The 25,588-nt window shown below is 48.2% G+C and overlaps 1 protein-coding gene across 1 annotated transcript in view; it reads left to right on the top strand.

Annotated features, from left to right (window-relative positions):
- Positions 1 to 25,588, top strand: part of LOC146398501 (uncharacterized) — an 85,403-nt gene that overhangs the window by 27,580 nt on the left and 32,235 nt on the right. The window contains exons 3-4 of the mRNA XM_084981399.1: positions 11,899 to 12,018; positions 14,919 to 15,077. Of these exons, the coding sequence (XP_084837525.1) occupies positions 11,899 to 11,971 (73 nt within the window). The 3' untranslated portion in view covers positions 11,972 to 12,018; positions 14,919 to 15,077. The remainder of the gene's footprint in view (positions 1 to 11,898; positions 12,019 to 14,918; positions 15,078 to 25,588) is intronic.

The raw sequence follows: 25,588 nt of genomic DNA, 5'->3' as shown, positions 1-25,588 counted from the left end.
TGGGGGGGCCGCAGGATCGGGGGCTGAAGGATGGAGGCCGAAGGATGGGGACGGCGTTGCAGGTGCCGGTGCCAGCGGATGCAGGGGCTCAGAGGCCAGGACGACAGTGAAGCCTTGGAAGTGCAGGGAGCTCACACCGGGTGTAGCAGAGGCATCACTAGTGTTTCTCTACAAGAGCCAGTGCAGGGAGGGGCCCGGCAGAGAGGAGCCCTCGAGAGATGAACAGCGGCCAGCCGCTTGCTGGAGCAGGAAATGAGTCACCGACGGCTCCTTGAAAGGAGAGCCCACAGTCAAGCTGCAAGCCCTGACTTTCACGGAGCGGGAGGCCCGATCGAGGACCTGTCTGCCAAGGGAGCAGGCAGTGAGTCAGGGAGGGAGGGCGGGAAGGCAAGCTCGTGCAGGGCTGGTCCCAGCTCCGCTGACAGCGCACGTCTGTCTGTCTGCCAGGAGTCAAGGTTGGTGCCTGGCAGGAGAGGACCTCCCGCAGTGTCCTCTTTATGGGATTGGGATGAGCTGTTCACTCCCTCACTTGTTTCTTAAGGAAACTGTGAGGGTTGTCTGGTCTGTCTTCCCAAAGGTCTCTGTAGACCCCCGTATGTACCAAGCATCACCGGTGCAGTGATGCTATATTCCGAGAGCAGGTGGCTACCTTCTTTTGAAAACCTGGCAGCGCCTTATTGAGGATGGAGTGGATTTTCTCGAAGTGTAGTTTGACTTTCATTTCTTTGCCTCTAGAGACAATATCGGGTGAACTCTGCACTCAGGATATAATCAAGATCACTCATTCGCTTATTGGGTTGTTAAACGTTTGATTATTGAGCCACCCAAGTTCTCGACAGGCTCTGAATACAAATCCTTTGTCAGGCATTATGATCTATCTATCGATCGATCAATCGATCGATCATAATTTTCCCCCAGTCTGTGGCTTACCTACTGATTTCCTCAATAGTGTTTGGTTTGGTTTGGTTTTGGTTCTTTTGGTTCTGGCTGCACCCATGGCATGTGGACGTTCCCAGTCTGGGGGTCAAACGTGAGCCACAGCAGTGACAACATTGAATCCTTAACCCCCAGGCCACCAGGGAACTTCTCAATAGTGTTTTCTGATGGGCAGGACATTTTAATTTTATGAAGTCTAATGTATCAGTGATTTTCTAAAAGAAAACATCAGTTCGTGTTCTCTGTGTCTCGTCTAAGTAATTTTTACGTATTCAGAGCTTGCAGACCTGTTCTCCTATGTGTCCACTGGAAGCTTTATAGTTTTGGCTTTTAGATTTAGAGTTTTAAACCATCATTACTTTGGGGTATGGTGTGAGGTAGGGTCAAGATTTGTGGGAGAGACTGTCCTTTCCTCAGTGCAGAAAAGTAGCCTATGCAAAAGCTGTCGTGTCACAGCAGCCCCAGCGAATGAATCCATTAGGCGGGGAAATGCCACTACTTCTTCGTTTGCTGGCAGTTTGTGTTTCTAAAAATTATAAACAGATGTTGAATTTTGTCAGTGCTTTTTTTCAGTCCTCCACTAAAATGATACTTCTCTTTATTTTGTTAATGAGATGAATCGCACGGATTATTAAAATGATAACGCAAACTTGTATTTCTGAGATACACCCCGTGGGTCATGGTGTATGCTTTTCTACATCACTGAGTCTGATTTGCTAATATTTTGCCATGGCTTTTATGCCTGTGTTTATGAGGCATATTGGTCTGTAGATAAATCTTATTTATTTTTGGTAACGCCGTTACCTAGTGCTTTGTTTGTTGTTTTGTTGTTTGTTTGCTTGTTTTTTGTCTTTTTAGGGCCGCACCCACGGCACACAGAGGTTCCCAGGCTAGGGATTGAATTGGAGCTGTAGCCGCCAGCCTTCACCACAGCCACAGCAACTGCAACACTGGATCCAAGCCACGTCAACAATGTACACCACAGCTCACAGCAACACGGGATCCTTAATCCACTGAACGAGGCCAGGGATCGAACCTGTGTCCTCATGGATACTAGTCAGATTCGTTTCCACTGAGCCACGACAGGAACTCCCATGTTTTGTTTGTTTTTGCTGCAAAAAGCTGTGTTGTTTCCATTTGGTCCATGGCTTGGGCAAGCTGCCTGGTGGCAGGAGGGGGAGGAGGTGCACAGAGAGAGGGGGTCCTCAAACACGCTGGGCTCCCGAGGCTCCTACTTGCTCTTAATGGTGAGGCTTTCAAAGAGGCCCCGTCCAGCCCAGCTTGGGGGCCCACCAGCCTGCAGAGGTTAGACAGGGGCCACCCATCTTCCTGAGGAGTGTCGCCTGCTCATCTAGGAGGTGGCTCTCTAGGAAGTCAGATTAGGGGTCTGCTCGGGCAGAGTCCAGGTCAGCCAGATCCCCACGGATGATCTCCGGGACCACGGCAGCTCCCACGGCTTCCAGGGTTTCCCCTCATCTGGGAAGAGGGCGTGGCAGCCATGCTGGCGTTGCATCTTCCCGAGTCGCTGGCTCCCTCGTGCTTCTGGGCCAACTTGCTGAAGAAGTGGCCCTTGCCCTCCAGAGCCACACAGAAGCCAGAGAGGGGTCGGTGAGGGAGGCCCGAAGACGCAGGTTGACCAGGTGGCTGACAAGGCCTCCACCTCGGGGGATCATTCTGAGGAATCTGGCAGCTCTTTGGCAGTTAGGAGCTAAGTTCAAAAAAACAGCGTTGGCTGCTCCCAGGGGCCAAGGAGGGCTGAGTGGTGGTTGGTGCTGAAGGCTGCAACTGGAAAAGAGCTTGGAAGTGGCCCGGGACTGGAAGAAGGGGTGTCCCTAGGTCTGCTCTATCCAAACACTGTTGAAGCGAGAGCAGATCCGTCACTCTGCTGGGCACCCACTCTTAACTTGCTTTGGTGTCTGTGTATCATTCGGGGTTGACTTAGAGAAGCAGAATTAGTAGGAGGTACAATAAGAGATTTACTGCAGGAATATGTGGTTGTGGGGCAGGTGAGGCAAGTCTGAAACCCAGAAAACCATTAGGAAGGCCTGGAACTCCTGGACATGAGTGGAGGCTTCAGGCCGCAGGTGAAATTTCTTCTTTCTTCAAGCTCTGCTCCTTTAAGGCCTTTCAACTGATTGAAGCAGACTACTCCGTGTATCTTGGATAATCTCTCTTAAAGTCCACTGATGATGGACTTAAATCACATCTACAGAAACTCCATGTCGGCTTAAGCATCTGGGGACTGTAGCCCAGCCAAGTTAACACATCAAAAACCGTCACAGTGTTATGCTGGCCTCATTAAATGAGTTGGAAACCAGTTCCTCTTTCAATACATTTTTTCGGAGGTGATAATTCATCATTTTAAAGCATACAATTTCGTGGTTTACTGAAGATTTACACAAAATCGTATAACCATCACCACCTCCTAATTCTACAACATTCCATCACCCCCCAAAGACCCCCGTACCCATGAGCGGTCCTTCTCCATTCACCCCTTTCCTCGGCTCCCAGCAGCCACACATTTATTTTCTGTCTCCATGGATTTGCCTCTTCTGAACATTCCATTTAAATGGAATCATACAATAGGTGGCTTTTTGTACTGAGCTCCCTTCACGTAACATAATGTTCTCCAGGTTCATCCACGTGGTAGCATGAGTTAGTACGTCACTTCTTTTTATTGCTGTTGTACTGCTTTTGTTTATCCATTCATCAGACGATGGCTATTTGGTTTGTTTCCACTTTTTGGGCTATTAGGAATGGTGAAGCTATGCACGTGTGTGTGCAAGTTTATCCATGAATATATGTTTTCTCATTTCTTGAGTATATGCCTAGGGATGGAATTAATGGGTCACATGCTAACTTTATATTTAACTTTGGAGAACTACCAACCTCTCTTCCACAGTGGCTGCTCCAGTTTGCACTCACAGCAGCAGTGTTTGAAGGTTCCAATTCTCCGCATCCTCGCCACCGTGTGCTATTTCCTATTTTGTTTTTTAATAACACCCATCTCAGTGAATGTGAATTCGTACCTCACTGGAACTTTGGCTTGCCTTTCCTTAATGATTAATGATGCGAAGTGCTTTTTCATGTGTTTATTGTCCCTTTGCCTATCTTCTTTGGAGGAATGTTTACTCAGATTTGTTGCCCATTTTAAGAATGAGTTGTCTTTTAAATTATTGTGTTGTAGTTTTTTTTTTTCTAGAAAGAAGCAGATGTATGATTTGCAACGTTTTTCTCTCATTCTCTCTTCGCATCTCATTCCAGCTTTCTTGCTAGTATCCTTTGAAACACAAAATTTTAATTTTGATGAAGTCCAATTTATATGTATTTTCTTTGGTGGCTTGTATTTTGGCATCATATCTAAGAAATCATTACTTAATCCAAGGTCACAAAGATTTACACCTAAGAGTTTTACTGGTTCAGCTTTTACATTTAAGTCTTTGGTTCACTTTGAGTTACTCTCTGTATATGCTGTGAGGTAGGGGTCCAACTTGTTCTTTGCCTGTAGCTATCTGGTTGTCCCAGTGCCATTTGTTCAAAAACTCCCCATTGAATGGTCTGGACACTCTAGCCAATAATCGGTTGGCTGTACATGTGTGGGTTTGTTTCTAGATGCTCCATTCTTTTCTGTTGATCTGTATGTCTATCCTTATGCTTGAACTATACCATATTGATTACTGTGGATTCACAGTAGATTTTCAAAGTGATAAATATGAGTTCTTTGCATTTTATACTCCTTTTCAAGTCTGTTGTGGCTATTCTGGGTTCCTTGCATTTCCGCATGATTTTAGGATCAGTTTGAGTATTTCTGGTTAGCATATAGTCTATCTTTGTGAATATTCCATGTACACTTGAAAAGGATGTTTACTCTGAAGTTCTGGGGTAGAATGCTGAATAAATTTCAGTGAAATTGGTTGATAGTGTTATTCAGATCTTCTCTATGGTTACTGATTTGTCTGTATAATTGTTAAGTCATTTGCTGAGAGATAAGCGTTCAAACCTCTGGCTATAATTGTGGGTTTGTCTACTTCTTTTGTCTATTTCTCTGTCAGATTTTACTTCATAAATTTTGCAATTCTAGATTAATACATGTTTAGGATTGTCACATCTTCTTGACAAGTCACCCCATTTATCATTTTGACATGTCTTCTTTACTTTTATAAAATTATTTGTTTTATTTTTTGGCCGTCCTCACAGCAAAGAAGTTCCCAGGCCAGGGATCAAATCCAAACTGCAGCTGCAACCTTTGCCACAGCTATGGCAAAGCAAGATCCTAACCCACTGTGCCACAGTGGGAACGCCGTAAAATTCTTTGTTTTAAAATCTACTTCGTCTGATATTAATATAGACACTCAAGCTCTCTCATGATGGTATTTACGTATTTTCCCATAACTTTACTTTAGCCTATTTATATCCTTATATTTTAAATATGTCTCTTATAAATAGAATAAAGTTTGACTTTGCTTTTTTGTCCAGCCTGACAGTCCTTGTTAATTAAAGTATTTAGTCCGTTTACATTTAATGTAATTATGGAGCTCTTTGTGTCTAAGTCTAATATCCTATTTTTTTTTATTGGTCCCATCTGATAGCACTTCTCTCTCTCCCTGTGCCTTTCCTGATTTCTTTTGATTGCCTGAGTATTTCTTAGTATTCAGTTTTTCTCTTTTTTTTTTTTTGACTTTTTAACCATACCTCTTTGTTTCTATTTATGTATGTATTTATTTATAATGTATTAATTAAATACATGATTTCTTCATTGGAAATCAGTTCCTCAAATATCACATCAGCCATGAAATTCCCTGAGCTGGGGCGTGTATGAGCAAAGTTAGTAGAGGGAGGGTCAGGGACCTCACTCTAGGGCAGTCTGCCACAATGCATGAGAAGAATAGAGGAGGCAGCAAAACAGTTTAGAAGGATTGATCAGAGGGCTGGTGGGAGAACCAGAAGGAAGCAAGGTGTAAGTAAAGGCAGACAGAATTTCAAGACACAAGTGGTGGCCAAGAGGTGACTTGAACAGACAAATCTTCTCCAAAGACATACGAATGGCCCGCAAGTACATGAACAGATGCTTAGTACCACTCATCATTAGGGAAATGCAGATCAAAGTCACCATGAGATGCCACGTCATAGTAACTACAGTGGCTATCATCCTCCCCACTCTCGCTACCTCCTCCAAAAAAAACCCCAGAAAATAAACATTGGCAAGGATGTGGAGAAATTGGAACTCTCATGCTTTGCTGGTGGGAATGTAAAATGACCCAACCACTGTGGAAGACAGGATAGCAGTTCCCCCCAAAGGAAACAGAATTATGATACGATCCAGCAATTCCACCATGTTGAGCTATATACCCCAAAGAATTAAAGCAGGAACTCAAACACTCTTCATAGCAGCATTATCCACAAGAGCCACACGGTGGAAACAAATCGAAAGGGCAGATGACTGAACATAAAATGTGCTATATACACACAGGGTAATGTTCTTTAGCCTTAAAAAGGAATTAAATTCTGATAGAGGCTACAATACAGATGAACTGTGAAGACGCCATAATACGTCAAATAAGCCAGACACAAAAGGACAAATATTGTACCTGGAATAGTCAACTCCATGGAGACAAATGGTAGAGCAGTGGTTACCAGAGGCTGGGTGGAGATTGGAAAGGAGAGCTGTTTAATGGATACAGAATTTCACTTTGGGAAGATGAAAAGTTCTGGAGATGGGTGGTGACGATAATTATACAAAAAAGCGAATATCCTTAAGGCCACTGAACTATACACTTCAAAATGGTTAAAGTGGTAAAATTTATGGTATGTACATTTTACCACAATAAAAAATAGTAATAAGTATCAGCAAGGGCCCTGCATTCCTCCTGTTATAGGAGAAGGAAACAGCACAGTAACCAACAAACTTGCTCAAAGTTGCACTAGGGAGAGACAGGACCAGAATTTGCTCACAGAGTGAGTTCAAAGCCTGTGGTCTGTTGACCTGAAACAAACAGACTGCCAGATATTTCTCCAGCAGAGCTGGGTTTATTTGAGATCAGCAGAGAATTGCAATTTGGGGTCTGCATGGTGAGCCATCAGGCAACCCCTTCCCCCCTTCCCTGCCACCAGCAAGGGGAGGAGAATGCTTTTATAGAGAGGAAGAGGAAGTTGGGGCGGGGCGCTACTGTAAAAAAATAGTCTGTGGTTTTTCATTGGCTGAGTCCTTGCCAGGAAACAAGAGGGGTATTTGTTCTTGTTGGGCTCCACCATTATTGCAGGAGAGCTCCCCCTTCTGGGCTCCCAACTCCATTTAATTGAGGTTTCTGTTTATTCATTTTTTACTGGTCTTAATAATTCACCATATTGTCTCTTTCCAAGATAGGTACTGGGGTAATGTTTATAATATCAGAAATATGGAAACATCTTACCTGTCTAAAAATATAGCTCAATAGTGTGTAGGGATAAAAAGAAGGAATTATATACAAGTTATAATGAAGTTATTTTGGAATTCTAAGATTTGAAGTGACTTTTTTCACACCTTTCCTAGTGTTTCCGTATTGCTGCGTTAATTGCTGTAGGAATTAGTGTTATCTAATTGCGGTGTACAAAATTATCCCCGACCTTAGTATCTTAAGTACATAATGAATGATGTGTTTTCTCTAGTGATTGTGAGTCAGGAATTTGGGAGCAGCTTGACGGGGTTCTTTTGGCTTTTGAGTCCTCCCGAGGATCAGTGGGAGGACAGGAGGGGGAGCGGTCACGTGAAGGTTTAACTGGGCTTGGAGGATCTGATTCCAGTGGCTGACACGTGGGTTCCCCTCCACCTTTAGCCTTGACTGTTTTCACATCATGTCAGAGTAAGCGCCACCCAAGGCGGAGCTGCAGTGCCTTTTCTGACCTAGCCTGAGACGTCATACATGGTCACTTCCACGATAATCTGTTAGACCGAAGTTAGGCAGACGAATCCTGATTCACAGGAGGGGGCCACACCAGCGGAGACGTCTCAGGAGGTGAGCCTCATCTGGGAGAGGGGGTACCCGTCTCAAACTTTGTGAATGAATAATGTGGAACAATGTAGCCTCATGGTTAGAGGTGTAGCCTCTGGAGCCAGACTGCGTAGTTCAAGTCCCAGTTCACCCCCAAAGAATGGTTTTTATCAAATGTCAACTCATGTATAATCATGAGCAAGACACTTAACCAATATGTGTCTCACTCTTCATCTGTAAAATGAGCACAGAAACAACAACCACTTTATAAGATTATCGTGAGGATCAGTGAGTTAATACACATAAAGCCCTGGAATGCCACCTGGCCCATAATAAGTGCTCCATAAGGATTAGCTGTGATTATTTATTACTTTTAAAGTCAGAAAATGGATTGCCGGGACAATCATTTATTTTACTTATTTGTTTATTTATTTTTATTTTTTCCCTTTTCCATTATGATTTACTGCAGGGTATTGAATCTAGTTCCCTGTGCTGTACAGTAGGTCCCCGTTCTTTATCCACCCTATATGTAATAGTTTGCTTTTGCTAATGTCAAGCTCCCAATCCACCTTCCCCTGCTCCTCCCCGACCCCAGCAACCACCCCTCTATTCTCTATGTCTGTGGGTCTGTTTCTGTGTCATAGGTAAGTCCATTTGTGTCATGTTTTAGATTCCACGTATAAATGATATCATATGGTATTTGTCTTTCTCTTTCTGACTTCCTTCACTTGGTGTGATAACCTCTAGGTCCATCCACGTTGCTCCAAGTGGCATTATTTCATTCTTTTTCATGGCTGAGTTATATATATCTCTCTCATCTTCTTAATCCATTCATCTACTGATGTACATTTAGGTTGCTTCCATGTCTTGGCTATTGTGAATAGCGCTGCTATGAACATAAGGGTGCACGAATCTTTTCAAATTACAGTTTTGCCCAGATATATGCCCAGGAGTGGGAATGCTGGGTCATATGGAAACTCTATTTTTAGTTCTTTGAAAATAAACACATTAATGAATAAAAATCAATACTGTTCTCCATAGCGGCTGCACCCATTTACATGGAACAATCGTTTCCACGTTGGTTGTATAATACGATTCCAATCATGTGAAAAACCTGTACTTGTAGAAAAACAAGAATTCATCAGGTTAACAGTATTTGCTTGTTGGATTATGAGGTATGGCTTTCTTCCTTTTTCTTTCTATTTTTACGATGTACGGATTTTCTAGGGTGCATCATTAGCTTTATAATCAGTAAAGTCACAAATTATTTTGTAAACATTCATTGTGTCATATTAAATCCTCATGCACTTGCTTCATTTGTTTACATCAGCCGGTGTGTGTAGAAGAGCTACCTGGGGAAAAAAGCTAGTTAAAAAGGAAATACTAGTCCCCTTCCTCTCAGTCTTAAAGACCCTAGAACGAACATCAAAAAACAGAGCTGAGCTTTCTTCCTGATTTGGTTGCCCTGCTTCCCATTAAGGGGAATGTGGGCAACCACAAACTGGGGTGAAGCTAGTGAGCTACAATGATAAACTGAGAGACGGTGTGCCAGGTACTGCGGTGAGCACCGAGGGAATAAGCCATGATGTGTATTTTCATCTTTATTAAAAGAAACTGGGTTTTGTTTGTTTGTTTGCCTTTTCTAGGGCCACTCCTGCGACATATGGAGGTTCCCAGGCTAGGGGTCTAATTGGAGCTGTTGCTGCTGCCCTACGCCAGAGCCATAGCAACTTGGGATCCAAGTCGCGTCTGCAACCTACACCACAGCTCACGGCAACGCCAGATCCTTAACCCACTGATCGAGGCCAGGGATCGAACCCACAACCCATGGTTCCTAGTCGGATTCGTTAACCACTGAGCCACGACAGGAACTCCCAGAAGGAACTGTTTTGACACTGTGATGTTGGTGATTCTCTTTGCCTTTAGTTTTGTAGACTCAACCCAATCATCCAGGCAGTCAAATATTTACCTTTCTTTGAAAACTCAATTTGTTGTTAAATAAAACTTTTTTTAAATTTTGGAAGAATTCTAGTTTTAGAGAAGAGTTGCAGAATTTGTCTTTCCTCCATGTAGTTTCCATTAATTAACATCTTTGATTATCATGGTACATTTGAGAAATTCCATACTTTTCTTGGAGCAGGGGAGAGAATGTTCTCGTTCTTAGGGAATTTACTGAAGTATTAAGGAGTGAAGGAGTCTGATGATACAGCTGAAGTTTAAATGGTTCAGAAAAGAAAGGTAGGGGCCAGAGAGAGGGGTGAGGAGGGAGGGAGGGAGGGAGGGGAGAGGAGAGCAAATGTGGAAAAAGGATGACAAAAGGAGAACTGGGCGTAACGGCACATGGAAGCTCTTCTCAGGCTTCTTGCAGTGGTTCTTTCATTTGCCGCCGGCTAGACTCCAGCCATGTGGAATTGCAGCAGTTTTTCCACTAACGTCCTTCTTCCATCCCAGGACCCCACGTGGTACTAACTCATTAGGTGCCCTTAGACTCCTCCAACGTTGACTGTTTCCCAGCCTTTCCTTGCTTGTCATGACCTTGACAGCTCTGAAGAGTGTGGTCCAGATAGTTTGTAGAATGTTCCTCAATCTGGGACATTTTCCTGAAGTTTTCTCGTGATTAGATTAGCTGTGTGGGTTTCGAGAAAGAATACTGAGAGGCAACGTGCCTGAGAGGAATTTTTTAAAGATCCCTCAGTGCCTCTACTGCTAATGCAATAATGTGTATTATGAATTCTCAAGGGGGAAAGCTGTTTCTTACAGAATAGATTTCCAGAAAATATCCAAGGGTACCTTTCTCGTGATTTCTTTGTTTTCCTCCATCTTTTCATCCCAGTCATGTTTGCTAATCGGATGTCTGAACCTGTCCTCAAGCTGGCTCAGCAGTATAGGGTCTCAACCCCTTCCCGCTCCTGCACCCCGCGAAGTGCCAGCTGCAGGGGGAGGGGCTGGCATTGCAAAGGTGATTAATATAGGTCCCTGTTCTCAAGCTCACCTTTAGTTGGAAAGCCAAGGTCTTGCAAACGAAACCAACTTAGTTTCATGTTCGTCAGGTCCTTTTGGTGGTGGATGGTGGTGGCTTTTGATGAAACAGGGCACACAGAAGGACACAGGTGCCTGCCCCCCGCCCCAGCCTCCCCATCGGGGGATGTGCTGCAATGAGGATGACTCTTAGGCCACATTCCGAAACAGGAACCACCTTCTATCCATGAGTAGGTAGAAGCCAGCCAGTCCTGCCAGCTGGTCTGTAATTTTGGTGAGAACTGCACTCGTTCTTCTTTCAGGCTTTCCCACAAACACCTGCGTGTAAGTTTCACTGGAGGCCAATGCGGCTGCACCCCGACAATGAATCAACTCACTCACGTCAGAGGGCAGAAGCCCCCAGTTAGTGCAAGACCAGAGCCAAGCAGGGCTAAGATCTCGGGCTCCCTTTCTTCTGCCCATGAGAAGAGAGCGATGCTTGACCGAGCCTTTCTGGTCCACCACGTATCTTCAACACTGCCCGTTCGAGAAGCGACAGGTTGCTTCCACTCTCCTTGACCAAAAAGCCAGTCCTTTGGTGCAGACAGCAATGAGGATATTTGAAGTTGCTGCAGCACCCACCCCCCACCCCCCGGCCAGGGCTGGTTAAATGTTTGATAACCACCCTGGATGAGGGAGTTCCTGGTTTAGATACTTCAGATACAAACTGAAAGCTCTAGGTTGTGGCTTAAAATTGACTTGCACACAGATGTCATACTGTTAGAGAAAATATAAAAGTGAAAATCCTTGCCGCGGGATAGGTACAGATAAAGGTGTGAGAACCCAAACATGGAGGTGAGTGAGGACCTGCGTGGGGCTCACAGTGGTGGCTTAGAGAAGTTTCTGGAGAAAGCCATGTCTCTTTTTCGTTCGTTCAAGTTTTATTGAAGTATGGTTGATGTACAGTGGTGTGATAATTTCTGCGGTACAACAAAGTGACTCAGTTATACGTGTCCACGCATCCATTCTTTTTCAGGTTCTTCTCCCATGTAGACGCTCACAGAATATCGGGTGGAGTTCTCCGTGCTGCGCCAAGGTTAATGGAATGACTGGCCAGCAGGGATCAGAGAAGGCCATCCAAAGCAGAGCTCCGGAGGTGAGAGGCCCTTTGTCGGGGGCCAAGGGGAAACAGGGGTTCTGGGTAGAGGAGCAGCCAAGAGAAGGCACAGAGTGAGGAAGGAGGTCTGGGGGTGGCCTGGCATGGGGGCACAGAGGGCGGGAGAGGTGAGGGGCTGCAGATCTTGGAGGCACCGAACGATAACCACGCTCAAGGCTTTGAAGAACAAAGAGCTTTACTGGGGGATCTTAAGAATTACAATTCGGGAGACGCAGATTCAGGTGAAACTGGAGGACCAGTTTGGGGAAGAGAAAGAGTCAGGGGCTCAGAAAGGCAAAAGCCATGAGGCAGTACTAGACACAAGAATAACGTGTGTTCGTCTGGGGTAGGCTGAGATGAGCCGTTTGCGAGCACGGGTCCAATGGGTAGATAGGCCATCAGAGTAGGCTAAGGGGCTGATAAGCATCTTGAGTTCCTGGCAGGTGTTCTGGATGTCTCTGTGAGGCCAGTCAGTGGTCCAGAGTTCAGATTCCATCCAGGCTGAGACGTGCACGAACCTCCCTTCCTCGGTGGCCTCATGTTAGTTCTCTTAGTGACACCAGCTCTGTCTGGTTTCCCCTTTCGCAAAGGTCCCAGACAGGTGAATGGGAGCCTCTAGGAGATTGGCAGGAGAATTTAAAATGCCTGCTCAGATTTCTATGATCAAGTCACATCCCTGGGCATCAGATGGAAGGAAGGAGGGCAAAGGAAGGTGCAATCAGGGTGACCAGTTAGAGCGTGTGGCATCGGTTCAGGCAAGTGAGGTTGACAACAAGGACACAAAGGAATAATAACAGTCACCCTAGAGAGCGCTTACTCAGCCAGGCTCTCGTGGAAGCACTTTCCGTAGCTTCAATCATTTCCTCCTCACAGCCTTACAGGGATCACAGGGTTACCATCCCCATCTTAGAAATGCAGAACGCCAGGCCCAGATAAAGTTCCCAGATGAAACGTGGATGCCTGATTGTATTTAAATTTTCAGATAAACAAGGAATACTTTAGTGGGCTTCTTTAGTGCGGTATTTCATGTGTCGCAATAGCCAAGACATGGAAACAACCTAAATGTCCATTGAGACATGACTGGATTAAGACGATGTGGTATATATACAAAATGGAATACTACTCAGCCATAAAAAAGAACAAAAGATTGCCATTTGCAGCAACATGGATGGAACTAGAGACTCTCATACCAAGTGAAGTAAGTCAGAAAGACAACGACAAATACCATATGATATCACTTATATCTGGAATCTAATGTATGGCACAAATGAACCTTTCCACAGAAAGGAAACTCTTGGACTTGGAGAGCACACTTGTGGTTGCCAAGGGGGAGGGAGTGGGAGTGGGATGGACTGGGAATTTGGGGTTAATGGATGCATACTATTGCCTTTGGAGTGGATAAGCAATGAGATCCTGCTGTATAGCACTGGGAACTCTATCAAGTCACTTATGATGGAGCCTGATAATGTGAGAAAAAGAATGTATGTGTGATTGGGTCACTTTGCTGTATGGTAGAAAATTGACAGAATGCCATAAACCAACTATAACGGAAAGAAAACCATTAAAAAATACATTTCATGTATTAAATCTGGCACCCCTGTGCCCTGGAAGTTGCTCCAGGTGGCAGAGTTGCCAAGTGGCAGCGCCCGCACTGGTATCGGCGGGCAAGTGATGGCGGCCACTGGGCTCCACCTCCCGGGCTCACTGCCTGCTCCCACCGCGGGCTCAGCCGGGCGGCTCCCCACCCACGGGCGGGACTGGCAGCACGGTGGGCGGTGGGGCGAGCCGTGGCCGGGCCTTAGAGTTAATCATCGGGCAGCCCTGCGTTTGCCCTTTCCCTCTCCCTGAGCCCAAGGGGCCTATATTCTTGGAACAGGTCTGCAAAGCTCCCTTAAGCCATCTTAATGCTTGGAGCAAAACCCATGCCCTGTGACTCAGTACCTAAACCCTTTTTCTGCCCGAAGGGATCTGCGCGTCTTCAAGGGCTTCCACCTCTGCTCTCTGAGAAGCCCTGTAATTAGGAGCTTACTCAGACCAGATCTGCACTCAGTAGGCATTTACTGCCCTGCCTACCTGTTGCTACTGGCCTGAGATAGAAAACACCATTTCCACAGATGCATTTGAATGGATTTAATAAGGTTTCACCTGAGGTGCAAAAGACAATTGTACCTTCAACATTGGAATGTTCCTTTTCTTTTTTTTGGCCGCGCCCCTGGCATGCAGAAGTTCCTGAGCCAGGGATGGAACCCTCACCCCAGCAATGACCATGCTGGATCCTTAACCACTCGCCACCAGGGCACTCCTGGAATGTTTTAAATATTCAGCAAAGGAATGCCAGGTGCTGGTGACACGGCGAGGTCCAGGGCAGCAGCGTGACTACCCTTACGAGTTTCATGGAAAAAGGTGGATGCATATTTTTTTAGGAAGAAAGCAGGCCCAGAAGAATGCAGTGCCTATATCATGTAAGAAGGGAAGGCAGAGGGGGCTCTGGGAATCCAGAGTGGGGAGTGTTGCGGGAAGAAGGTGTGAGATCCTCACGGCCCCCCGCCTCCAGACCTGTAGAATTAGCACCTGCCGCCTAGGAAGCTCTAAGGCTGACTCCTCTGTGCAGGGAGTTTGGGAGGTGAATCTTGGAGAACGGCAGCAATGACACAGGAAATGAATGCATGCTCTCGATCCAGCACCTAAGCTCTAGATCTAGCATCCCATTTTGCACGTGATGGTACCCTACCTATTTTGCTACACCTTGATTCTCTGACCTGACGTTACCTGTTTTGAGATGTACCCACGGTAACACACAAGCTCTTCATTCCGTTTCAGCTCTGAGAGAGAACGGCTTTGGGGGGAAAATGCCATGAGTGATCTGCCTCGTCTCCTAAGGACGGGTATTTTGTTTCCAGGTTCAGCGATGCTTAGATGAGAGGGCCGTGGTTCCGTGGTTCTCCGCATCCATGTGCCTGAGCGTCTCGCGAGGACATCTCCGGGAATCTCCAGCTGCACCAGAAGCCCGCAGATTGTTCTCTGAAATGCTGGCACTCGGTCACACCCTTACCAGGAAGGTAGGGAAGTTCCCGTCTCTTCACGTTCTCTTCAGCACTGGACATGGTCACATTTAAAAATTTTTGCCCATTCGATGCGAGTGGGAGGGTATCTCATTTGTGTCCTTATTTCCGCAGTGACCGGGGAAGTGGATGGAACACATCATTGCGTATTTATGGGCTACTAAGGTTTCCTCTTTTATGGATCGGCAGTTAACATCCATGGCCTGCTTACTTCCTGGGTGGGTGGACTCAGGGTGATATGCAGAGTGAAGACCTTTGGGGCTCTGCTGTGATACTCGTTGTCTGTATTTATGACCCCCGCATCCCACAAGCTCTCGTTGGCTTTATCATGTTGCTTATGGCATCTTTGCTTGTCCTCAGGTGTTAAAACGTTGCTTGAATTTATGCTCACTGAATCTGGTTCCCTTTTTGCTGTGTGTTTATGCCTTGATGTTATGAAGCAGCCCTGCCATCTGCTTCGGAACGGTTTCAAGTCTTGCTCTCCACACTGGAGTCCAGCGTTAGGTTTTCTCATGTTGACAGTCACTGGTCCCATGGCCATTTATTCTCTCTGAGGGGTAGTGTCACCTGTGTCCTAGATCGAGGTGACAACTGGGAGGGCAAGACCTCCAGTGGCCTGGTGACTCCTGGCCTTTTGCTCTTGTTCACACCAGTTAGAGGTATCTTGGGTCATACACATAGTCCGTGAAGGGATGATTTTTCTTTTTTTTTTCTTGCACTGAATTTAAAGAATACTTTGGAAGAGATCTGCCGTCTTTAAGATAGTTATCCCATCCACACCCGGGACAGCTTTTCATGTGTTAGGTCTTCATGATGTCTTTCCATGCAGTTCTAGAATTTTCTATGCAAATATCTTCTGCATTCTTCGATTTTTTTCCTTGTACATCTTGCCTCATGTTTTCCGTTGCTATTGGAAGTGACTGTTATTTATTGATTTATTTTGGGCCGCAGCAGGCAGCAGCTTCTTGTGGATCTCAGTTCCCAGACTAGGGACTCAACCTGGAGGGCAGTGGTGAATGCGCCGAATCCTAACCCCTAGACCACCAGGGAGCCCTCAGAAATGAGTCCTTGTACATTATGCCTTCTAGTTTTTTGTTAGATTTTTTTTCCTCCCCAGATCGTTTGTGCTTTCAGAACAAGTAACTTCCGAGTAGGAAGTGATGATGATACTTGTGAACACGACCTGATGGGTTGTGCCCAGGTCTGTGGCTGGCTTGCCTTCCAGGGGTTGACAGCTGATAGAGGCCAGCTTGGACCACCGCGTGGGCCTGTCTGCCCACCTTCCCAGTCCCTCATCATCTCGTTCCACTGTGTGGCAGATGACCTCTTCCGAACTGGAGCAGTTTCTTCTTTCATTTCTAGAGAAACTGATAGTTCGCTCTGCTTGTAAGTTCCAGACACACTCAAGAGTCCTCTGGAGAGCTACGCTGATTCGGACAAGCGCTGCAGGCTGCCAGGACCAGGGGAAGAAACCCCTGGTTTTCCCATCCATCCTCTTCCAGATCCGCTCACAAGGGTACAGCCCTTTGTGTTTATCTGCCCCGAATCCATAGTCATGTCACTAACACAAAGAGGGTTTCGATTTTATCCTCCTCGAAGTCTTTGCTATTCAGCTACTTTCCCGGGATTATAAAACATGAGAGGAAGGAAACCCCTGCTGTGTCTCTGGGCCGTGGTCGTCCGCCCTGCGAGAGAGCCTGGCCCCCAAGCGAAGGTCCTCCTAGACCATCCAAGCCCCTTCTCCCTCCCTCTCCGCACCGACCCTGCCTCCATCCCGACTCTCTTCATCCCCCTCCTCCTACTGTCTCTTGCTGCTGCTGCAATGAATCACCACATCCTCCATCACTTAGCACAGCACATATCCGTCATCTCACAGTTCTGGGGGCCAGAAGCCCCTTGGGGCTCGCTGGCCAAAGTCAAGGTGTTAACAGGACTGCATTCTTTACGAAGCCTCCGGGGGAGGCTGTGCTTTCTGACCTCTTCTGCTTCTGGGGGAAGGCCTCCCTTGGCTCGTGGGCCCCTTCTTCCCTCTCTAAAGCCAGCGATGGCCAGTGCCCCACCCTGCCTGCCTCCCTTGTCGCATCTTTCTCCTCCTTTTTCCCCTTAAAGACCTTTGTGAGACCTTGGGCCCCCCTGGGCCATCCGGGATAACCGCCCATCTCCAGGTCCTTCATCAAAAGCAAAGGATGTGGACATCTTTGGGGACATTCTCTGGCCTACCTCACACTTCGACCAGAGTTCTTTTAAACTGAGAGCCGAGACTCGAAGAACCAGCTCAGTGGTTTGGGACCAGCCTTCCCCTCCCCCAGCTTTATTGAAAAATAATTGTCATTTATCCCTGGGTAAATCTAAGGTATACAGTGTGATGGCTTGATTTAGATACTTTATAAAATGTTTACCACAGTGTGGAACCAGTATTTCCAAATGAAATCAGAGTCCTTTGCTCTGGCAGGGTTAAGTATTATTTCATGGGCTTCAGATGTGTGTGTGTGTGTGTGACTTGGTTAGCTGTATAAACATGGAATATATTTCTTCCCGTGAGTTTTGATTTTCTTTTTTCAAAGGAAAGCAGCTGCAGAACTGTCACAGTAGCCTCCTAATTGGTCTTTCGGCCTCCAGGCTCTCTAAGCCGTCCTCCACAAGGCTGCCAGAAAGTTCTTCCTAAAAATAAACCAGACATATCACTCTGCTAAAAAGCTCCAAGGGCTCTCCGCAGCCAGCTGGATGCTCTGCTCCTGCTCCTCCGGACCCACTGTCCTCTTCCCGCCCTGGGGCTGCCCACCTCGGGCCGCCTCACCCAGGCTCCTTTGCTCCGATGTCCACTTGGGTGTGAACACTGGGAGGCCTGGGGAGAGTCAGAGGGCTGGAGGGAGAGACGTTCAGGGCACTTTCCCCCCAGCTTCTTCTCTGCTGGGCAAGGCCAGCTTCAAGGGTGTGTCATCCGTGCAGCAGGACGGGGACCCTGTGCTCAGAAAGGCCGCCCCTTGGTTTAGCGCTCTGCTCTCACCGTCTTAACACTGGGAATCATTTTTGAACAAGGGGTCTTCGTTTTCATTCTGCACGGGGCCCTGCACACGGGTCACTCGTTCTGCCTCCAGGGCACACGCGGCCGTGACAGTGTTCCTCTGCCGAGGGCACAGCTCGTGTCTGGCACCCATCTCCCCCCTCCCCACGGTCAGGCTCCGGCGAACGCACCCACGAGCTCCAGCCGTCCTGACGGTGACGGAGCTTCCTGCTGTTGCTGGGCCCTCGGGCCTGCATCCTCCATCGGCTAGACAGTCCCTTCTTTAAACTCACTTTGCCTCCTCCAAGAGCACCTCTGCTTCCTCTTGGGACCCTCACGGATAAACAGTCTACAGACAACATGCAAAGTCTTGTCCTTCCTAAGATGTCACAGGTTTGCCGCTCCTGGTCTTTGTCGCGGACCCCCTGCTACCTCGTTCCGACTCCTGCATCAGTCCTCTCTTTCCATAAACACACTCAGGGCTTTCGTGTTCTGCGGTGGCTCACGATTCCCCAGTATGTGTTTCTTCTTCCAGAGGGATTCTGCTGGGCACAAAGTTACCCAGACGAGGACAGCATAGCCCAGGCTCCCCTGTGGGCAGGGTGTTGCTGGGACTAAATTCTGCCTAAAGCTCTGCGAGCAGAAGTGCTTGTGTGTTTGGCAGATGCCAGGAAACTTCCCTAAGAGATTCCCGGACCATTAGCTCTGCTGGCCGTCCTTTGCCCCTTCTCCCATTCTGTGGCCTGAAATGTGGGCCGTCTGGGCTGCGAGCGTAGGGGGCATACCCTACGGATGTAGCGTGATGATCTGGAGGACACCTGTGTCCCTGGAGGTCTCAGGGCACAAAGTCTTCGTACCAGTTCCGGATTCAGTGCCTCCCGGCCTAAGGACTTATGCATAAGACAGAGAGAGACTCTTTTTAAGCCATTGATATTTGGCTTTTCTATTTCTTACCGATGAACCTAAGCAAGGCTGCACCTGTCATCACTCACTGAACAGGTACTTATGGAGAGCTGTGTGCTGAGCTCTGTTAGAGGCTGTGGGTGGGGAGGTGGCTTGGAATCGGCAGGTAGCAGTAGGCCATGTGCAGGTGGAGGCAGTGGCGATTTGAAGAGGTCGTGGATAAAGAGGGCATGCTCGGAGGAACAGGCCTGTCGGAACAGGAAGAGCACAGACTTCAAGGCCGAACTGGACCATAATGGAGGAACCGAAGTCCCAAGGCCACAAGAGGTTCCAACCTGCAAACAATACACTGCCCCAGAGGTACCTTACTAGACCGAGGGGCTGGGAAAGGTGAATAAAATGAACAAAATGTGTTTTGCACATACAAGCAAAACCAGAGCAGAAGCTGAGTAACTAATACTGCCAGAGGACTTCTAAGAGGGATTCTTAAAATGACAAAGTGCAAGACGTTTTCTTGATGAAGGAGAAAAGACAAGGAAAATTGCCATCACGCGAGTATGTGCCAAAATACAGACTCCAAACCGTTAGAATTATAGGTATGACATTTTAGAAAAATGATAAATTGAGACATTTTTAATACACTCCTATTTAGTTCTCTAAAGATTAGGCAGATGAAAAAATAATCTGGGATAGAGATCTGAACAATTCGTCTTAAAATGATTTAGGAGGTCCCATCATGGTTCAGCGGTAATGAACCCGAACAGCATCCTCGAGGACATGGGTTTGATCCCTGGCCTCGCTCCATGGGTTAAGGATCCGGCTTTGTCGTGAGCCGTGGTGGAGGTCGCAGATGTGGCTCAGATCCTGAGTTGCTGTGGCTGTGGTGTAGGCTGGCAGCTGCAGCTCCAATTCAACCCCTAGCCTGGGAACTTCCATATGCCTCAGGTGCGGCCCTTAAAAAAAAAAAAAAAAAAAAAGAGATTTAATGCAAACTCTATACCATAAACCAGATTTAAACCTTTTTAAGTGCTTGTGGGCTGTGCTTGTGTTGGGGCAGAGGGCATATGGGAACTCTCTGTGCCCACCTGTCCATTTTGCTGCGAGCCTGTAACTGCTGTAAAAAATGAAGTCTTGATGGTTAAGCAGTGAGGTTCTGCTGTTCAGCACAGGGCACTGTCTCCAACCTCCTAGGAGAGACTATGGTGGAAGAGAACACGAGAAACAGAGAGCGCACCTCTAACAGGGTCGCTATGCTGCACAGCAGACACTGACACACACTGCAAATCAACGCTACCGTAAAAAAATGTTAAAAAAAGTCTTAGTACCCCCCTGGACCATTTTCACAGTTTAACCCCAAGAAAGCCTTGCTAGATAAAGAACAGGTACAAGGAACACTATCTAATCCGTATACTGCACGATCAGAAATTCATCCAACACACACAAAAATTATCTACTGCAGCCTCTTCAATAGAACGCATGCACACAGGCACTTATACACACACACTAAATACTTCTGAGAGTTCAAGGGGACAACAAAGCGGCATCAACATAGTATTCAGAAAATGACGGTAAAGAGACCGCTAGAGACCAGCGGCTGAGGGAAGAGGATGCCACTTCGGCCTGGACGCAGAAAGCCACAGGGGAGCTGACTCACCCGAGCAATGAGGCGGGGTCTTCGTCTGTCAAATCATAATCTCTTTCGGCCCATCCGGGGGTTAAGGTCCCAAGGCCACCAAGAGACTTGGTGGGTGACCAGCTCTCCCAGGAAAACGTGTGAACTCTCCCACCCCAGGGGGGCTCAGGAAGAAGAGGAGGCTGCGTTCACAGGAAGGAATGTCGTGGATTCTCCAAGGCCGCGTGTTAGACCATCACAGCAGCTCAGAATCCCTGGGAGCCCCAGCTACAGTGCGTTCAAGCCCACCTGGAAACTCTTCCCCCGACCCCCTCGGCCTCCCTCCTGTGACGTGAAGGTCGGGCACAGCATCCTGCCCACTGGCCTCCCGCTGCTCCCACGCCCAGGGACCCAGGCAAAGACCCAGGGCTGCCGAGGAAGGAGTCTAGCAGGAGCTGCGTGATGCCCGGGCAGGGCGGACACCCCTCAGTCCCCAAGAAAAGTAACTGATTGCTGAGAGAGGGAGCGAGGCAAAGACTGACGCTGCAGGGGGAGGGCAGGAAGCCCCCTGGGCCCAGGCCCACGAAAGCCCCCGAGAACTGAGCCAAGGCGAGAGCTGCTGCCCATCGGAGGAGAAACAGGAGACACTGCAGGCTGGGCCAGGCAGTGACACAGAGCAGAAGGCTGGGGGCACCGCGGGCAGGAGGCAGGGAGCGCTCCCCGTGGGCACTCCCCACACACACGCTGCGGAGCCCGCTGGCCTTGGGGAGGGGGCAGGACCAAGGTCTGGTGCACAGGGTCTGCCTGAGACCCAGGCTACATCACGTGATCCCAGAACCAGACCCTTTGCCCCCCATGCATCTAAGTAACAAGCAGCAGCCACGTGCCACTGAGGGAGGGGAAAGCAGTGCCAGAGAGCAGTGCCATGGCCTGGGCAGGCAGCCACGCAGCCCAGTCCCACACGAAGGACAGGTGGCCTCACCTGAGACTTTGAGGGACGTAAAGCACCATAGGTAACCACGATCACAGCGAAATAATATGTTTAAGGGTTGAATGAGCTGTCCACCCACCCAGAGCAGTTGGGGAGCGCTGCTCTGGGCTCGGCAGAGGAAGCTGAGCCGAGATCAGGCCGGTCCCTTCCACGAGTGTTTCCCTCCTCCTGGCCCCAGCAGCCAGCCACACCTAGTCCTCCCCCAGCAACGGCGGAGGGCGAGACCGCCGGCCGGAGTGCACGGCACTGGGGAGGTTTTTCTTCCATTGACTGGACATCCAGTCGGTGGAAGTCAGGCACACGGCTGAGCCCGGGACCAGGAAAGCCCCCCCGGTGGAAGGCGCTGGAAAGTGAAGCAGTTTGACTTTGGTTAATCAGAAGTTGAGGGAAAGAGAGGAGATGGGATTCAGAGATGCTACGATCCCTCTGGGCTCTGACATGTTAGAACCGAATGCTGCAGCTCGCTGCCGAGCGGTGGGCCCGACCAGAAGGGAGAAGGGTGCGAGTGAGGGTCTTTGGACGGCCTCAGCCCGGGGGGTGTCAGGTCGGTCCTCACTGGAGCCTCAACCTCCGCCCAAGTTACCAGAGAAAAATATTCGTTACTTTATTATAAATGCATAACACCCCAGCCTTCCCCAACGAGGCATTCACAATTCAGAGTAATTCAGGTGGCACTTTTTATATCAAGCAGAGGAAGCCATATAATACATGCATATATTTTTAGGAGGCTGCTTTAGTTTTGTGGAAAAAGCCAACCCAGAGCCAGGAAACATAATTGAAAAAGAGGTGAAATGCACAGTCTAAGCCAGAAAATGTAACTCATTTGAATATGGAGATAAGAACAACGCTGAAGGTTTTGTGGCTCGGCCTTGCCTGACTCGTAGACTGGCCCATTTCAGGGTCTTGCCAGTTCCATCAGAGATGGATGGGAGGCCGCCAGGTGCTGGCGGGTCCCATCAGAGTGAGTAAAATTCCCATCACGGCCTCTGCTACGGGGCTGTCAGCCTCTATGGGGCTTTGTGTGCAGCCACGCGGGGCGGGCCACTGGCCTAGAAGGAAGCCGCTCGCGGCCCAAACTCCGCATTCCGGACTCTAAATATAGCTGCGGAATAACCACTCTCTCAGGAAATAGTATGTCGCAAAGTTAAGCTTTCCACTTAGGAAATTTGCAAAGACTTTTCTTGTTCTCTGCTGTGATCTGTCTTAAGAAGTAAAAAAAAAAAAGCCCTTCGGACCTTGGAAGTTCAAGGACTGGGAATTGAGACAGCGCACCCTGTACCTTCTCCATCTGGGGCGCTTTAGAAAAAAAGGAAACTGCTCGTGAGAGTAATCAGGCGCTTTCGCTCAGAGGAGAGTCTCTGTTAGGTTCTTGGCCAGGGTTCTGGGGACTGGACTTTCATGAAGCCAGTGTCTTCAGCAAATCACCCACAGCCCGTCCTCAGCCTCAGCCAGGCTGGCATCATCTAAGGACCGTAACACTGTTCTTTTGAGATAAAGATGATTCGGACGTAAACTAAAACGGTGATGAGAAAGGAAAAAGGCAAGAGAAAGAGCGAAGGGAGACATTTTGGACTAAACTGGGTCCCCCGCTCCCCAAATTGACACATCGAAGCTCTGACCCCCAGAGCACCTGCATTTGGAGAAAAGGCCTTTAAAGAGCTGATGACGCTTAAATGAAGTCAAGGGTGGGGCCCTAATCCCCGCCCTTGATAAGAAGCGGAAGAAATGTGGGGACCCTCAGGCAGAGAAGCGGCCACGGGACGACACAGCAGAGGATGGCGAGAGGCCTCAGGACGACCAACCCTGCTGACACCTTGAGCTTGGACTTGGAGCCTCCAGAACCGTGGGAAGATACATGTCTGCTGTTGCCCCCCCTCCCCGCCCCTCCCCTGTGGTGGTTTGCAGCCCCCGCAAACTCCCACGGGAAGAAACATCTATTCCTCATGCTCTAGGTGGCAAAGCCCCGAGACAGTCGCTTAACACAGGCCCTAGCTCAATGCTCACGGCAGCCCGGGGCGGCGATAAAAGTCGAGAGCATTGAGGTTCAGAGAGCGGTGGCCCCAGGACCTCAACTGTCCACTTCATTTCAAAGCTCACACCGTCTCCACTGCGCTAGGGTTCTCAGGGGTCCGTGTGCTTCAGAAGGACCTCAGGGCTTTGTTTAGATTTCAGGTCCCACCCAAGAGCTTGAGGCCTGGGCCCTGGGCCTCTGCATTTTCACAGGCTCCCTGGAGCGTGGATTCGCACCACTACCCCAGTTCGTGAGGCTGTGTGAGGAAGGTTTTCCGGCCTGGGGGTTTTTCATCATTCCGTGGTGGATAAGCAGCTATTTAGGACGAATAAAGCTAATTCAGCATCTTTCTTCCTTTTTTTAAGTTTTCAATTTCTGCTGTACCACGAAGTCATTCAGTCATGCATATACACACATCCATTCTCTTCCAGATTGTGTGTGTGTGTTTTTCCCCTTAAAGCCACACCTGCAGCCTAGGGAAGTTTCCAGGGCTGGGGGTCAAATCCGAGCTGCAGCTGTGCCGACTTAACACCACAGTCCCACAGAAACACTGGATCTGAGCCGCATCTGTGATCTGTGCCGCAGCTGGCAGCAACACCTGATCCTTAACTCACTGTGTAAGGCCAAGGATTAAACCCACATCCTCATGGACACTATACTGGGTTCTTAACCCACTGAGCCACCGTGAGAACTCTCTTTCAGAGTCTTTTCCCACATAGATTATCACAGAATATTGAGCAGAGTTTCTGTGCTGTACAGCAGGTCCCCGTTGGTTGGCCAGTCATTCCATATGCCTAAGTGTACATAGGCCAATCCCCAACCCCCATCCATCCCTCCCCCCGCTCCACCTGTCCCCTTTGGTAACCAGAAGTGTTTCAAAGTCTGTGAGTCTGTTCCTGTTCTGTGCCCATGGCATGCACCCAGGCTGGGGATTGAACCGGTGCCACAGCAGTGACAACTGTCAGATCCTTAACACACTGAGCCACCAGGGAGATCCCTTGGCATATTGCTTAACCTCTCAACTTTATTGGAATTCCAGGAGTTACCATTTTCATTAGCTTTTGTGGGGGAAATTCTCCACATCAATTTAAAATACCTTTTTGGAGTTCCTGTCGTGGCGCAGAGGTAATGAACCTGACGAGTATCCATAAGGATGGGGGTTTGATCCCTGGCCTCACTCAGTGGGTGAACCCATCTGGTGGTGCTCTGGCTGTGGTGTAAGCCGGCAGCTGCAGCTCTGATTCAACCCTTAGCCTGGGAACTTCCATGTGCTGCGGGTGTGGCCCGATAAAGACAAAAGTCGATCAATCAATCAGTCAGTCAATAAAATACCTTCTGGCCCATGATCCGGGGTAATCACCTAACCCTGAGTCTTTAGTTTCTGAGGGTCTGTCTTGTTCTACATCCCGAGGTATCATATAAGAATCTAAGATTTTTTAGCAGGGAAATCTCCGCAGTCTCTGACCCATTTATTCCGCCCCATCCAATACAACAGAATTTCAGCAGGATGAAAATGCCAAGTTGTTTGGGAAGGCTAAGAACTCCTCTTTCGTTCTGAATGTTTTATAAATCTGGGGTTCTGTTTATTATAGTCCCGAGGAAGGATCTGCACCCCTAGTTATTCTTGGCGGTTGGACGATCATTTTGTGCAGAGAACTAGACAAATACCAGATACTCCTTCCCTGACCAGGCTTCCTGACCTGTCTCATTGGTCTCGAGGAGCAAGATCCCCATGCAAGCCAGCCTAGTGTTTTCTAACATCAAGGAACATCCCTTCTCAGCTTAAGGCACATCCCCGAGGGGACGGCCAGCCGGGTGGCTTCACCATCAAACGTGTGGTACTTTTGAGGCTCGACTCTTGCTTTCTCCTCCACTATTTCAGGAATGTCACAAATTCAGAAACTCAGTTTGGCTTCAAGGGTGGTTAGCTGTTTCCTACCTGTTCCTCTAGGGGGAAAAGAGGGAGCAAAAGGAACGGAGAAGATGG

The sequence above is a fragment of the Sus scrofa genome, chromosome 11 (genome assembly GCF_054392235.1).
Source record: "Sus scrofa isolate SSC_HxYL_T2T_F1_AM1 chromosome 11, Sscrofa_HxYL_maternal_Yorkshire_Landrace_v2.0, whole genome shotgun sequence".
Taxonomy (NCBI): domain Eukaryota; kingdom Metazoa; phylum Chordata; class Mammalia; order Artiodactyla; family Suidae; genus Sus; species Sus scrofa.
The sequence above is the reverse complement of the archived record's forward strand: the minus strand, read 5'-3'. Positions and strand labels throughout refer to the sequence as shown.